The sequence below is a fragment of the Vigna umbellata genome, chromosome 1, assembly GCF_029865625.1.
Source record: "Vigna umbellata cultivar VRB3 chromosome 1, Vumbellata_1.0, whole genome shotgun sequence".
Lineage (NCBI taxonomy): Eukaryota > Viridiplantae > Streptophyta > Magnoliopsida > Fabales > Fabaceae > Vigna > Vigna umbellata.
The window spans coordinates 81,354,864-81,369,870 of NC_142165.1; the positions used below are offsets into that span (position 1 = coordinate 81,354,864).

The following is a 15,007-nucleotide window of genomic DNA, read 5'->3' on the forward strand; positions in this document are numbered from 1 at the left end:
TTCAACAACAGTTTTCAAATTAGACAGAGATAACTTCCCAAACCTTCTTCTCTCAGTGCCTCTCATTCACCACCAATCTCGCTCGTCACGGATTGTGAATTTAGTGTTCTCCCTACCACAACTCTCCCCCTCAAGACTTTTCCCCCTTTAGTCTAGGGTTCACCAAAATGAAGCAAATAGAAATGGAAAGCTACAAAAATGTTGACAAAAGAAGAAACGAAGAAGAAGCATACACCCTCCGATTAAGTGGCACCCATGGAGTTCTCGCATTCTCTATCAACCCAACCCTAGCACAGCACGAACACTTGCTCTTCCACTTCTCGGCTTCTCTATCAGCCCCAACCCTAGCACAACACAAAAACTTCCTCTTCCATTTATCACGTTCTCTATCAGCCAAAACCCTAGCAGAGCCCGAAGACCTCTTCGAAAATGAATTGGTCCAAATGTGAAATCAGACAAACCAAAAAAGTGAACATAGAGAGAAAGAATTTACTGAAACGCAGCGTTTCATTTAGCGTGTAAATGACAATATCATCCTTTTGTACATTCAAAAAATTTGGGCCCTACCGCGTGTCATATGAGTGTCAAAAACTTTCAGCGTGTCAAAGTATTCTTTTTGAATTCTTAATCGGAATATTTTCCCATTGGGTTTCTTTCTTGCGGTCCACCCAATCCTGGGTTTTTCTCTTGTCTCGACCTATGGCAAAAGCCTCGTGGCGGCGAGGACAACGAAGCTACGAAGGCGGACGCAGGCAGCGTTTTCGCCTTCTCTGGTGGTTGGTGGTGTGTTCGTGAGGCATCTTCTTTTCCTCTCCCTTGTTCAACTTTGCAGAATCTTCTTCTCCCTTGTTTTTTCTAGTTTTGGTTCGCATTGCAAGGAGCGAGGGTTTCTTTCCTCTTCTCTTTCTTGGTTCTGGGTAGGTTTTTGCAGGCGGGACGCAAACTCCTTCCTTTGAGATGCATGACTTCATTTTTCGACGTCTCTCATATCACGAGGGTCTCAGTTAGAGGCGCCTTCCGATGGCAAGCGCGACAGTTCGCGACGCAAGGATCTCGTCCGCTAGTGTCTTCGCGGCAAGGATTTCGAATGGGGTTTAGTTGTTTTCTGTCGTGAGGCTCGCGATTTGGGGTTTCTTTCTTGGATTTGTTCTCTTTGTTTCTTCTCTACAAGGTTTGGGAGGTATGTTTATGAGCCTCTATAGGGAATTTGTAGTGACGATGTGTTGAAGACGTTGTTGATAGGATAACGTTGATGGTATAATAGTGATAGGGTTATTGAGGATACTGATGATGGTAAGAGTGTAAAAATGATTATGTTAGTAGGATAGTGCTATAGATGATTGATTTGTATTAAGTTGTGCTTGTTTTCTATGTACAAATTTTATTGTCATTGGTTGTGCTATGGTAGCTTACTCAAATTTGTTTGTGTTGTGGTTGTGTGCGTGTGTTTTGCGATGATCGTATGACATTTGGTTATACGGGAGTAGGGGATGTTACAGATGCTCCAGATGCATGATATAGATGCGAGAGTGGGAAGACGACTTGGGTTATTTAAAGCTTTTGTGCTATAAATTTTAGAAATAATGTAATCGGGTTTGCTTTATTTTGTTTTGATTTTATTAATTTCGGTATTATATAAGTTGATTTTCGCAATGATATTATGTTTTTTTAAAGTTTAAAATTTTTCCTCATAATCGAGACATCCCAAAAATCGGGATGTTACAGCCAACAATGAACCTCACTCTTATGATTAGGCAAAAGACACACATGAGTGGGCAGATGCTATGCAGAAAGAAATCAAGGTCTTACAAGATTATAATACCTGATATCTAACACAACTACCTCTTGGAAAAACTCTCATCCGTTGCAAATGGGTATACAAGACCAAATATAAAGTTGATGGCACCATAGAAAGATACAAGGCCCGACTAGTAGCTAAAGGCTATATCCAACAAGAAGGAATATATTTTTTGGATACTTTTTCTCCAGTTGCTAAGTTCACTACTGTTAGGTTACTAATTACTCTTGCTGCTTCAAAGAATTGGTTCCTACACCAGCTTGATGTGGATAATGCGTTTCTACATAGGAACCTAAATGAAGAAGTTTACATGGAGCCACCACCCGGACTACATGTCCATGAAAAAGGTCAGGTTTGTAGGTTCACCAAGTTCTTGTATGGACTAAAACAAGCCAGTAGACAATGGTTTGAAATATTATCCTCCTTTCTTATTTCTGCCAATTATATTCAATCTAAATCTAATCATTCACTCTTTATTAAGAAAACATCTACAAATTTCACAACTCTGATATCATATTAAGAATGGTACGAAGAAAAAGAAGAGCTTGAGAAACCCTTCATCGGAAAGGAGAAAGAGGTGCACATGGAGGAAACAATCGTGGAGGAAGAAACTTCGATGACTATGTAAGAACAACTCAAAACCCTTTTCTCTCCTATGTATTTCAGTAATTCCATTACATTGGAGAATAAAGGGAAACCATATTTATAGGGTTCTCTCGAAGAGAAAAAGGAGAAAAGTCAAGAACCCTAACTGAAAAATTAAAAACCCTAACTAGCAAAACAATCTAATTGATTACCGATTGATTACTATATTTAAATAATAATCTAGATTTTAACTGTTTCAATATTGTTTGAGAAAATTATTCAAAATAATTAAGAGATATAATTTTTACTAAATATTTGAGGTTAAATCAAATTATATATTTTTTATAAAATTATCTAAATTATACCACATGATTTGATTATATTGCATCCAACTTAATTGGATTTATATAATTATATTATAAATACATGTACCCGTATATCTCAAATACAATAAAGGTATTATAACATGTATTAACAACCATGTTTTAATAGTACAATTAATATATTTTTATTTACTTTAATTATAATATTTTAAAATATAATGGCTTAATATCACATTTGGTTTCTATATTTGTTGATTTTATTTAATGTGAGACTCATTTTTTTCGAATATTCAATGTGGTCCTTAATTTCGTAATTTATGTATACCAAAAAATCAAATTGAACATAAATTACGAAATTAAGAACCACATTTAACACTAAAAAAAATGAGTTTCATACTAAACAAAATTAATGAATATAGAGATAAAAAGTGATATAAAGTCAAATATAATCTAGTCCAAACATGCCATAATTTGTACAATGCATTATTGCTTTTGAGAATAGGATCTGATTGGAATTTATATTTCCAAGAACTAAAATAAATATTTGAGGAAATTGACATTGGGTTTTCAAAATGGCGTTAAAATAAGATTTATGAACCTAACTAGTTTTTACTTGTTGATAAAGAGAGAGAATAGCCTATTGTTATACCAAATTGTAGTGAACAATAACATCTTGCCATTTCCAAAGAGAAAACAATAAGACAAAGAGTAGAGTTGTTTTCACAATTGAACCTTTTTTGTTTCAACTCGGCAATTGCAGCGCCATTGCCTATGATAATTTTGGTTTTGTTTTTCAACCACCAATACTATTAGGTAAGAAGTTGTGTAAGAATTCATCATGTGATGCTTTGGAATTACACTGTCATGTTACATCATTCTCACTGCATGCACGTAGTTGAACACTTGCACCTATCATACACATCAACATCTTTTCTGTCTTCTTGTTATGCCAGCCTTTTGCATATCATATTACAACTACAATGTCCATGTCTATAATTAGTTGTTTATTTTGTTGTAAAGTCATCAACTGTATATTGACTTATGAAAGTAAATTTTTTTAATTGTGCTCTAAAGCTTGTACTAGAACTGCAAATCAAGAAAACAGATTAATTTAATAACTTGAGAAAATATGAAGAATAAAAAGAACAAACTAACGCGAAGAATTATGGAGTGTGTAGAAAAAGCTAGCATGAAAGGAATGTATCATGGAAGTGGGGCTATTAGAATGTAATCAGCAAGTGGTCCTTATGAAGTCTATTTGTGAACTTATAAAGAGATAGAAGACAGCTTCAATATTGCTATACATTTGTAGATAGCGTGGCCAACGAAGCAAGAGTTAATGTAAGACACACATTCACAAATTAATTAATTTCAATATATATGTTTGAAGAGAAAAAGAAACATAAAATGTTTCTATTTTGTTAAAGAATTTTTCATATACACAACCAATTGATCTTTTTCTTTTATTTTTTTTTATTACAACAAGTGACAGTTCAAGGATTTGAAAAACTTAGAACTTTTTAATTTACTAATAAAACAATTTATATTAAAATATATCATAATTTTACTAAAAACAATTTTGAAACAAAGGAAAGGTTTTGCATATCTGTCTTTGAAGGTATGCTATATATAGATGAGCCGAAGTATATAATCACATAGTGTCGTTATGAAGGAAATTATAGTTGTTAAGTTGGTATGAGGGGAAAGGTATTGAAATAGTTAGCAATTGGTAGTGATGGTGATTTGGGGTTAGGGTTGTTACAATTTTGCCTAGCAAGAAGAGGTAGGGGCCATGTCCTCACATGCATTTTAGGATTGAGAATAGAATTTATTGTTATTAGTACGTGAAAGTCATATTCACCATTCACTTATCCAAACCAAAGCATTCACTTATTAATGAGTTTTTCAGAAGAATTTACCCAAAACACACAATAAAACTCAAATATAAATCCAATTTACGTATAAAGAAATTAACTTTATTTCTAACTTTAAACTTTAAACTTTAAGACTATATATTTGGGGTCTTCTCTTATATATATATTTAGGGTTTTTTATACGTTACTTAACTGTTTTATCTCTATCCAAGATTGAAATTTAAATTTGAATTTTTAATACCACGATATATTTAATTCTCTTAATAGACACCTATTTTTATTTTCTTTTCTAAGTATATAAGTATATAAGGTGCAAAAGGGCATCATTTCCCCGAAAACTTTCTATATTATATTTGGGGGAAAAGCGTAATTTTAAGACATTCGAATGTAATGTATTTAAATTAATTGCATTTCAAATCATTTTAGTTTATCACATTTTCATTCTTTGGATTAGAGAAAGTATTTCAGTTACTAATAGACAAGTTATTTAAATATTAAACAATTTTTATTAATCCAAAAATATTAATAATAATATTATTGTCTTGTTGATATTAATGTTGATTGAAAATAATCTAGACCTATATTACCTATAAAGTAATTGTAACTGATAGTGGTTAATGTTTTTCTTTTCTCACATCAACTTAAAATAATAGAAATTTTAATAATCTTGATGACATGATGGTTGTTGAAATAACATCTTATACCTCCTCATGTAGGAAAAAAAAAAGACAAATTAAAGGAAAAACTTAAAGAATAATAAAACATTGCAGACAAATAAAAACAATCCCTATCATACTTGAAAAATCCAAAAACATTTTCACAGAAATAAACCAAAACATGTGAGGTAGCCAGAAAAAAAAAAGCAAATAAACGAAAACAAACATGATATCATACGTTTTCAGTTCGTAATCTGTAAACCTTAGAATGGAACCCTAAAAATTGTTTACACAAAAATCTAAAGCAAAAAAAGCAAACATTTTTACCAATTTTTAACCTTGGTTGTTCACCATGTCATTCAAATTTAACACAATGTTCGCGCCAAAGAAGAAGTGAATCACACAAGAGGAGACTGAACAAGGAGGGAGAAATAAGACCAAAACCAAGTGTAGAACATTAAACGGTGACTGAGTGGAAGGAGGAAAATACACCAAAACCAAGTGACAGAGCTTATCCCCACAGAACATTTAAGGGTTAATGATAAAAGAAAATAGAATAAATGGTAATTTTCCTTTTTTTTTAAGTAAAAGTTAAAAGAAACTTTAACTGGATGAAACAAAATTTAATTATTTCACATATTTTGAACATTCTTTTGAAAATTAAAATATGAACCAAATCTTATATTGGATAAAAATAAAAAAATAAAATATTATTTAAAAATGAAAAATTCATTAATTCATAATTTAAAATTTTAAATAAAAAGTACTAACAATTTTTTTTTATGATTGAACTCATATTTAATTGATGGTTGTATTTCTTTACTGTACTCCTCTTGTATAGACTCAACAAACACTTTCATAACATTAACAGCAAAATACAGAAAGAAAAGAGGTGGTGGAGATGAAAAAAACATGAGATCTGTAGCAGAATGTCTGTCTGAATTAAACTTGAGAGGTTCGTGACTTTAGGCGCATCCCGTGTTTGTTACAAAGGTTACCCACTCCCTATGTCTCATCCCTTTTCCCGTGACTGCACCAACAACCTCTTTCTCCCCAGTACACAGTACTCTTCCTCTGTCTGTTCAAGAAATGTCTATCTTGTTAACAACAACAATCATTATTTTTTTCTTAAAATATTCTGATTTTAATTAGGTTTAATAGCTCTTTTTTCCTAATTCTAATAATAATTTTTGTCAATTTCATCTTTTTTCTCTCCGTTGTTCTTACGATTTTTGTCAAATACTATTTTAAGTCATTTCAATTTGATGCTATTTTAAAATGTGTTTATATACTTTTTCCTTAAATTCACAATAATAATGTTGTATTAAACTGGTGCATGACTTAAACAATGATATCTCATCGTTTAAAGTTGATTTATTTATATAATCACATATAACATATCAATTTCAGTAAAAAAATTATTTTATTTGAAAAAAAAAAGAGCAAATTGAAAATTTTCAAAGTATTGAAACAAAAATTATTTAAAAAAATTGTTAAACCCTTTCATTGATATCTCATATTTATCAAACTATATAATATAAAATGTACTTTTTTTTATAGCAAAAATGATTCAGAAACATCAGTACCAACAAACCAAATCTTAATTAATAGGTTCTGGGATTCAAACCAACAGTAACTTTGTCTAAAAGTCGTCTGTCACGTCAACGTGTATTATTGTTTAATCCTATAATATATAAATTCAAATGATAAATAAATGAAATTAATTTTTTTTTCTTCAGAAGAACGTATAACAAAATAAAAACATAGTTTAAAAAACTTCAATTGACAAAAAGTTTAATTGAAATTAATATTGCGAAAGGATGAAGATATTTTGACAACATTTTAACATAGTCATTTTATGATTAGTCTAAAATTATTTCACAATCAATAATAATAATTATAAACATCACATGAACCAATCATAGAATGACACATAAATAATGTTAAAATATTATTAAAAAATGTTATTAAATTATCATTTTCCTCCCTCAGAGATGGTGTGAAAAAAAGAAGATAGATGGTAAAAGTTGGTTCAGTGATGAAAGTTTTACGTCCTTGACTTGCATGTTAAGAGGCTTTTCGACATTGACTTTTGTTTTTTTCTTTTGGGTTTGGGCCTTTCTAATATTAAAAACTTGACTATTTCTTCCTATATACACCTCCATAAGGTGCATAAATGTCAAAAATACAATCTAAATTGTATTGTTATTATTTTTTATTTTGAATGGATATCTATGATACAAAATTTGTCTTTCAAATTATATATTTTGAAATATAATTTCTTTTTAATTGTATAATTTAGAATATATTTTTTATTTTGTATCTTGAAATATAAAATTTATATTTCGGATGGTATATTTTAAAATACAAATTTTGTATTCTAAATTGAACATTTATATTATGGATTGTACATTTCAGATTACAAAAGTATATTTCAAAAGATAATGTACATTTTGGATTGCACAATATTTTGGACTATACATTTCAAAATACAAAATACAAAATATATTCCAAATTATGCATGCAAAATACGAATTAAAAAATGTTTTCTATTTTGGAAATCCAGAATGCATTTTTTTCACTTCATATTCTAACACGTACATTCCAAAAGATAAATTTTGTGTTCCAAATTCTACATACAATTTATAATACAAATTTGTATTTCAAAGTAATACAACCCAAAATACAAATATTCTAAATTATATATTTTGCAACGTTCGTGATTACACAATCCAAAACTAAAATTATAATCCTAAAGTAAAGAGTGCATTTAGAATGTTTAAGTATATGGTGTATGTTGAAGTTTTCGACAAGCATGAAGAAATGGCCTAAAATATTATGGTGAGAAGGCTGAAATTTAATATCTCATTTTTGCATAATATGTTTGATAGTCTCCTTTTCAAGCTAGGTTAGACTAACACAAGAAGATGAAGTTATGGAAGTGGCACGAAAGCTATTGAGATGATGGTGGTTACTCTCAGTTTTGGAGGTTGAAGTGGTGGAATGAAGATAGTTGATTGTGCTCTTAGAGACATTGAACCAATTTTAAAGAAAGGTAGTTAAAGGGATCTCATAGGATGCTATAGCCATGACTTGAAGACAAGTTAAGAATTACTCAAAATTTTAACAAAATTTCATTACTAATCTCAAAAGTGGTTTTATAATTGAAATTATTTGTAAATATTTTCAAAATTGACACTAGTGACATTTTTTAAATTATTTTCAACAATTCTAGATCTCGATTCTTTAAAGAACCGAAACATATATCAATACAAGCTTCAAAAACTGAAATCTAACGGTAAAAAAGTTTTCAAAAATATCACTACATTTAAAAAGATTTCATTTTTATTAAAACTAAAATATATTAAACGATTTAAAAAGTCTTTTTATTACTAGTGAATTAATTAAAATTGACTAATTTTAGGCCTTTGATCCAGTGTTCTCGAGTTACCTTAACATTTGATAAACATATATTCTATGATCTACACTTCTATGTGATTTTTTTTGGACCATAACCGTTAAATTAGTACAATATTTTAGTTCAATTAATATAATTGTTAGTTAAACTCGTATATATATGAAATATTAATTGTAACACATCTATACACTACATAATCTATAAAAGGGTTTTGTTAAACCTTCATAATCATTTCCATCCTTGTGGTAAAAAAACCCATTATCAATATATTTGTGAATGTGGATCAAACCTAATTTCTTAAATAAATTTAAAAAGTTGGTTTACAATACGAACAACACGTTTGATTCATTAACTTTCAAATTAAGTCACACTTTATTAAAAGACATACATGAAAAGAACTAACAAGGAGGTTATTATAGCACAAAGAAAGAGCAGCAGAACCCTAATAACATATGGTGATAAAGCAACCTATAATCTAGCACGTAACGATGGACTAACATCCTCGTTGTGATCTATAAGCTTCCAAGTACCATCTGATTGCTGAACCATACCCTTGTTCTCGTGCACCCTCCATTCAACAGGAACACGATATTCATTTTTCAATGCATCCAAGTTCTTGTTCAAGAGTGCAATGTCACGATTCACCTCCAAATTGAACCCTCCCTTTTTCCCTTGCGTTCCAGCAACTCCATGCAAATAAGCCTCCAAGTTATGCGCACTCACCCCATTCTTCAAGAACTTGGATTTTCTAGTGTCGATCACGAGTTCTTCACCCACAACAGTGAGGCCAATGGGAAGTTTAGGAACTTGATCCTTCTTATTACGAATGCGCAGTGCTCGCAGATGCTTGTACTTGCTGAAGATCTTCCCGAAGAGAGAGTTTCCAACACGAGGAGTCGCGAACAGAAATGCTGTCACGGGACATACTCTTTGTGGTTGCTCTTTCCGTTTGTTCAATCCTTGGCCAATTATGTCCACAGCAGTTAAAGTTGCTAGTGCAGCACCTAAGCTGTGCCCTGTCACACTTATGCTAATTTCTTCATTCTTGTATTTCTCCACAAGTCTTCTAACCTCCTTCAGGACCTGCATAATTCTCATCATCATACATTTTCTTAAAACAGATAATTTAAAGCCAAATAAGTTTGACCCAGTCTTTCTAATAGTTCCTTTTTTCTTTGTATAATATTATTGGTAAGAAGTATCTATCCATATTACTAAAAATTAATTAATTTCCTAGTTGATGATTTTTAATGAAATTATTTTCTTAATCACTTTCTATGCTGAAGAATTTTAACTAAACTAAGTTGGAAAAATTCTCAGCAGAATCTTTTCTTCATAAACCAATATATCTGCAACAAGTTACTTATCAATTATTTTTAATTTCATTGTTAATAATGGGTTAAATATGATTTTAGTCTCTGAACTATCAAGCGATTTTCGTTTTAGTCTCTCTTTCAAACTTTGGTACACTTTGATCTTTGTCTTTAAAGAATCTATAATTTTTCGTTCTCCAAAATCAACGACGTTAAAATTAGGCTAACGTCTTAATTTTAACTAAGTAAGAACCCTAATTAAGACGTTAGCCTATTTTTAACCGCGTTAGTTTTGGAGGACGAAAAATTATAGTTTCTTTAAGAAGAAGGATCAAAGTGTACCAAAGTTTAAAAGAGAGACTAAAACTAAAATCGCTTAATAGTTTAGAAACTAAAAGTATATTTTATCCGTTAATAATTAGCTCTTAAGGGCTATCAATGAACAGTAAAATTGGAAAAAGATTAATCTGCATTTATATTTATTGTTAACAATAAGATAAATCTATAGATAGATAGATATATAGAACCTGATCTCGAACACTGGTCTTAGTTCTACGCGAACCTGGGTTGTTTGAGGTGTAAAGGGAGTAAAAACCACCGTGTACTTCAGCACGATGAGCATCAGGGAATATGAGTGTGGCAGGGTCCGAAGGGAATTGTAAATTTTGAACCCATTCGGAAGCCTGAACTGTTCCCCTCAAAGCAACCACGATATCCCTCCTTCCTAGTGCTGCTTTGCCTTTATCAGTGGCAACAGCAACATACCCTATCCAATTTGATTCCACGATCCATTCATCCATCGACAAACAGTTTAAGACAAACTCTGTCGAACCACTGGCTTTGGAAGTTGCATATAGGAACTCAGTCACATCATACTTGAAAGGATTCCCATGTTCCAAACCAACTTTGGAAAAGAAATCCCTCTTGGAATATCGACAGTTTCCAGCGTACTCAGATAACTTTTCTGAGTTGAAAGCATCATATGTAGCTTGAGCAAGTTGTCCATAGTGTAAGATGTAATGGCGAAGGTCAATGTCCAGAGGGTCTAGCAGACCTTGCCAATTATTTCTCCCACTAAGATCTCTCCATTTTCTTCCTATGCTATGGCTATCCATCTGCTACTACTTCTTTTTCTTCAATTCAAAATACGTTTTTTTTCCTAGTATTCTCCACATGTAATCACTTCTCTAATGAAATTATATAGACTTTAGGTCCTCTTTAAAGAAAGACCTTGTTCGGCTGGTCTTATTTTTTAATCAATTCTTCCTTTTTAAATGATGTCTTGGTCGTTCTATTGTTAGAAACGTGTGGGTTCATACATATACCACTGTGCCAATAATTTACCACGAGACTTCATCTTTTCTTAAATAATGGTTCATTCATGAAATTGACTATTTGTTCAAGTTTTCTTTACCGCCTAAGATTTAAACAAACACAATAAAAAAATAAAAAAAAAATAAATATTATATATATATATATATATATATATATATATATATATATATATTATACGACTAAGCATCCTTCGGTCAGATCAATATTGATCTCATCCTAAGATGATATAACGTAAAATATAACTGAATACGTCCTAAGTGTTTGCACTCAAACATGACCAACCCGACTACCACTAGGCGGACTGACTTATTACCTGTCGATCTGCCAAAATTAATTATTTACCGACTTCTTTGTAACATAGTAGAATATGATCAAACACTGATTCAAAAAAGGTAAATAAGCCATTAGGACTAAGCTTATTCTAGTAAGGGTCTATAAACATAATAAATTATAGGGTTAAATATGTTTTTAGTCCCTAAACTATTGGTCGTTTCTGGTTTTCGTCCCTCTTTTAAAGTAAGGTACAATTTGGTCCTCATTCTTTTCGAAACGTTCGTTTTAGTCCTCGGAACTTTGGTTTTAGTCCTCATTTTGTTGCTAAATGAGGACCAACTTTTTAAACGGTGTTAGTTTTCGAGGACTAAAACGAATGTTTTCGAAAAGAATGAGGACCAAATTGTACCTTACTTTGAAAGAGGGACGAAAACCAGAAACGGCCAATAGTTTAGGGACTAAAAACATATTTAACCCTAAATTATATTATAAATAGCATAATAGTCGAGGTATCCTTCTATGTTCACATTAATTACATATTTAATAGTACTAGTGTCTTCTACAAGCATAACCCTCATTCATATATCTTTGGAAGGACCAATATTAAGGAGGAGGAAGATCAACACTTTGAAATTAAATACAAAATAGGCTTTTTAAGTTTGTTATTTTAGGCTTTTTAAGTCTATTTTACAATAGACTTAGATTCGGCAGACTTAAATTTTAAATTTGTTTTTGACTAAGATACTTAAATGTTAAGTTTGTTAGTATCCAATAGACTTAAACCTTTGTATATTTATAAATAAAAATGAGCGAATTAAATTTATTACTTTTTTTAAAATTTTACTTGTTTAATCATGAAACCAAAATCTGAAATATAATAAAATTTTCATAATAAAATATATATTTTGTGCAATTCAAGTACATAATATAAAGTTTTAAAATCAAAATAAACAATCATATGTCTAACTTAAAATTTGTAGTCTAAACAAAGTCTAACTTAATCTTTTAAGTCTAAACATAACCTAAACAAAACTTAAATTACACCTAATCAAAACCTAATATTCACATTGGAGAAAATAACTTGCCCATTGCTTGTAAAGTTAAACAAAACTTAAATTACACCTAATCAAAACCTAATATTCACATTGGAGAAAATAACTTGCCCATTGCTTGTAAAGTTCATGCAGTAGTTATAAGTGTTTATAACTAATTTGTCTATTGACTTATAAAAAAAGGGAAAATTAAATATAATAAATAATAAAATAAAATGAAGAAATGTACAATAAAACAAAATTAAGATATTTATTTATATTTTTTTCTTCACAATTATCTTCTTTAGTACTAAGCTCATTCTTATTGTTTCTCTTAATTACTCATTTACCAAAATATTATGTTTCATCTCTTAAGAAATAAAAGAAAGGAAAATAAAATAAAAACTCATTGTTTGTTATAAAAGAAAAATAATAATGACCATAAAATGGCAAGATTCATCATCATTTAGATAAACCTCGTATGCAAAACATGAGATTTTCATGAAGTAAGAAACTATCACAAGAACTAAATTCCTTTAGAAAAAGATAGTTAAACGACTAGCTTGATAGAATTGAATGAATTTATATATACTTGGAACAAATCTATCACATCTAGCATAATCTTTGATAGTAAAATCTCTTTTACCCATTTTGTGTTAATTAGGATATGTATTTGTTAAACATAAAAAAAGGAAGATTGTTAAGACAAGATCGCCTAAACCTTGTGTGTTAAGACAAGATCGTCTAACCAAACCTCTAGTTTTAAAGTTTAACAAAGTCTCTAAATGAAATAACGTTAAATAACGTGAACTGACCTAAACGCAAAGTGCTAATCACTATATATTAAAATATCCTATATGTTATAAGTTACTTAAAGAGATAGTACCTAAATGATAGTACACGTATAATGCCTAAACAACTATGATCTTCTAACTCTTTATTGCATGTATATTGTACTACTCTTTTTTCTATTGTGTTGTGCCTTTTTTTTCTATGTAGATCATATTAGTACAATACCTTTATTCAAAAGCTTACATCATAACCAGAAGAACATTTAGAGAAATGAAGATATTCTAGGAATGATTTCTTCATTCTTTCTGCATGTTTCTTTCGTACACAACACAATTGCCTCAACATAGATTTTGACCTAGTACAAAAGGCTACATCTTTATGTGAAAGTCAAAAGCTCTGAGTAACGGATCTTTTTCAAAGAGGTCTGTATAAAGAGGACATGCATGAAGAAGATATCAAGAATTATATGTGCACACTCTCTTGCTGCTATTTTCTAAAGCTTACATCGTCTAACACCTGTTCTTTGAAAAAAAAGTTTTTACAAGTTTTTGAAATCTCTATGAGAGTTGCATATCTTGTTCTTATAATTTGTAAAACACTTTGTTGTTTTCTTTCAAAAGTGAAGTAAAATACTTGTAAGTTTAACTCACTAGAGTTAAACCGTCTAGTCAGTTAGACTAATTCATACCAAGAGTGGTTATACTTCTTCTAACCAGTTAGGTTAGTTTAATACTAGGATTGGTTAAACTTATTGTAATACTTTGTGATTAGTGAAACTCCTTAAGATTGCTTAAAAAAAACTAAACATAACTCAGTTTAGAATGAATCAGTATACAAATAAGCCTACATTTTTAGTTTTCAAAGATTTTTTCTAAACGTTGTTTTAAATACTTAAGTGTTTAATAATTATTAGAGACCGCCTAACTCCTGAAAAAAAAATTAAACACTTGTTTTACGAAAAAAATTAAAACTCTATTCAAATCCTCTTTCTAGAGTTTTCCTATATTACAAAATTTGTATATAGGATTAATCTTCTTGTGTAAAAAATATACCTAAGATAATATATTTAAAATAATGATAATATGGGCTAAACCTAAATATAAAGAAATATGTAAAAATAAAATAATTAACATATAAAATATGTTATCCTAATTAACACAAAACCTAATATATCTAACAACGTTGATGACCAAATAAAAGATTGTTAGGTAGAAAGGAAAGAGGCTACCGGATATCAACACAATCTGCCTGGCCTTAATCATAAATCGATTATTTATATCTTAAGTTTGGGTTCACGGTTACTGTTTATTACTCATTCTTAGGTTGTTGTTGGAAATGTAGAAATATGTAGCTTCTCTGTGTTTTTATTAGTTTTGCCAACACTTTTCACCATACTTAAGATCCACTCTCTAATAATTATATTTAGCTTTAACCATGAACACTTGTGCTGTTAATGATCAGACAATATTTAACTTCCTACTTCACAGTTTCCTATTTAGAACATTTAATTTAAATTCAAGCAATCCGGATCTACTCCTATCTTAGAACGCTACTAACATATGGCGCAATTCAACAATCATTTGGACTGCACATATTTCACTTGCACAAC

At 30.3% G+C, this 15,007-nt stretch overlaps 1 protein-coding gene across 1 annotated transcript; it reads right to left on the reverse strand.

The window, feature by feature from the left end:
• Nucleotides 1–8,942: 8,942 nt before the first annotated feature.
• LOC148206578 (phospholipase A1-IIgamma-like) lies at nucleotides 8,943–11,365 on the reverse strand. Its single transcript, XM_088113839.1, has 2 exons — nucleotides 10,495–11,365; nucleotides 8,943–9,737 (listed from the first exon to the last, which is right to left on the reverse strand). The coding sequence occupies exons 1-2, from the start codon at nucleotides 11,080–11,082 to the stop codon at nucleotides 9,123–9,125; spliced, it is 1,203 nt and encodes a 400-aa protein (XP_087969965.1). The 5' UTR covers nucleotides 11,083–11,365; the 3' UTR covers nucleotides 8,943–9,122.
• Between the last annotated feature and the right edge of the window lie 3,642 nt (nucleotides 11,366–15,007).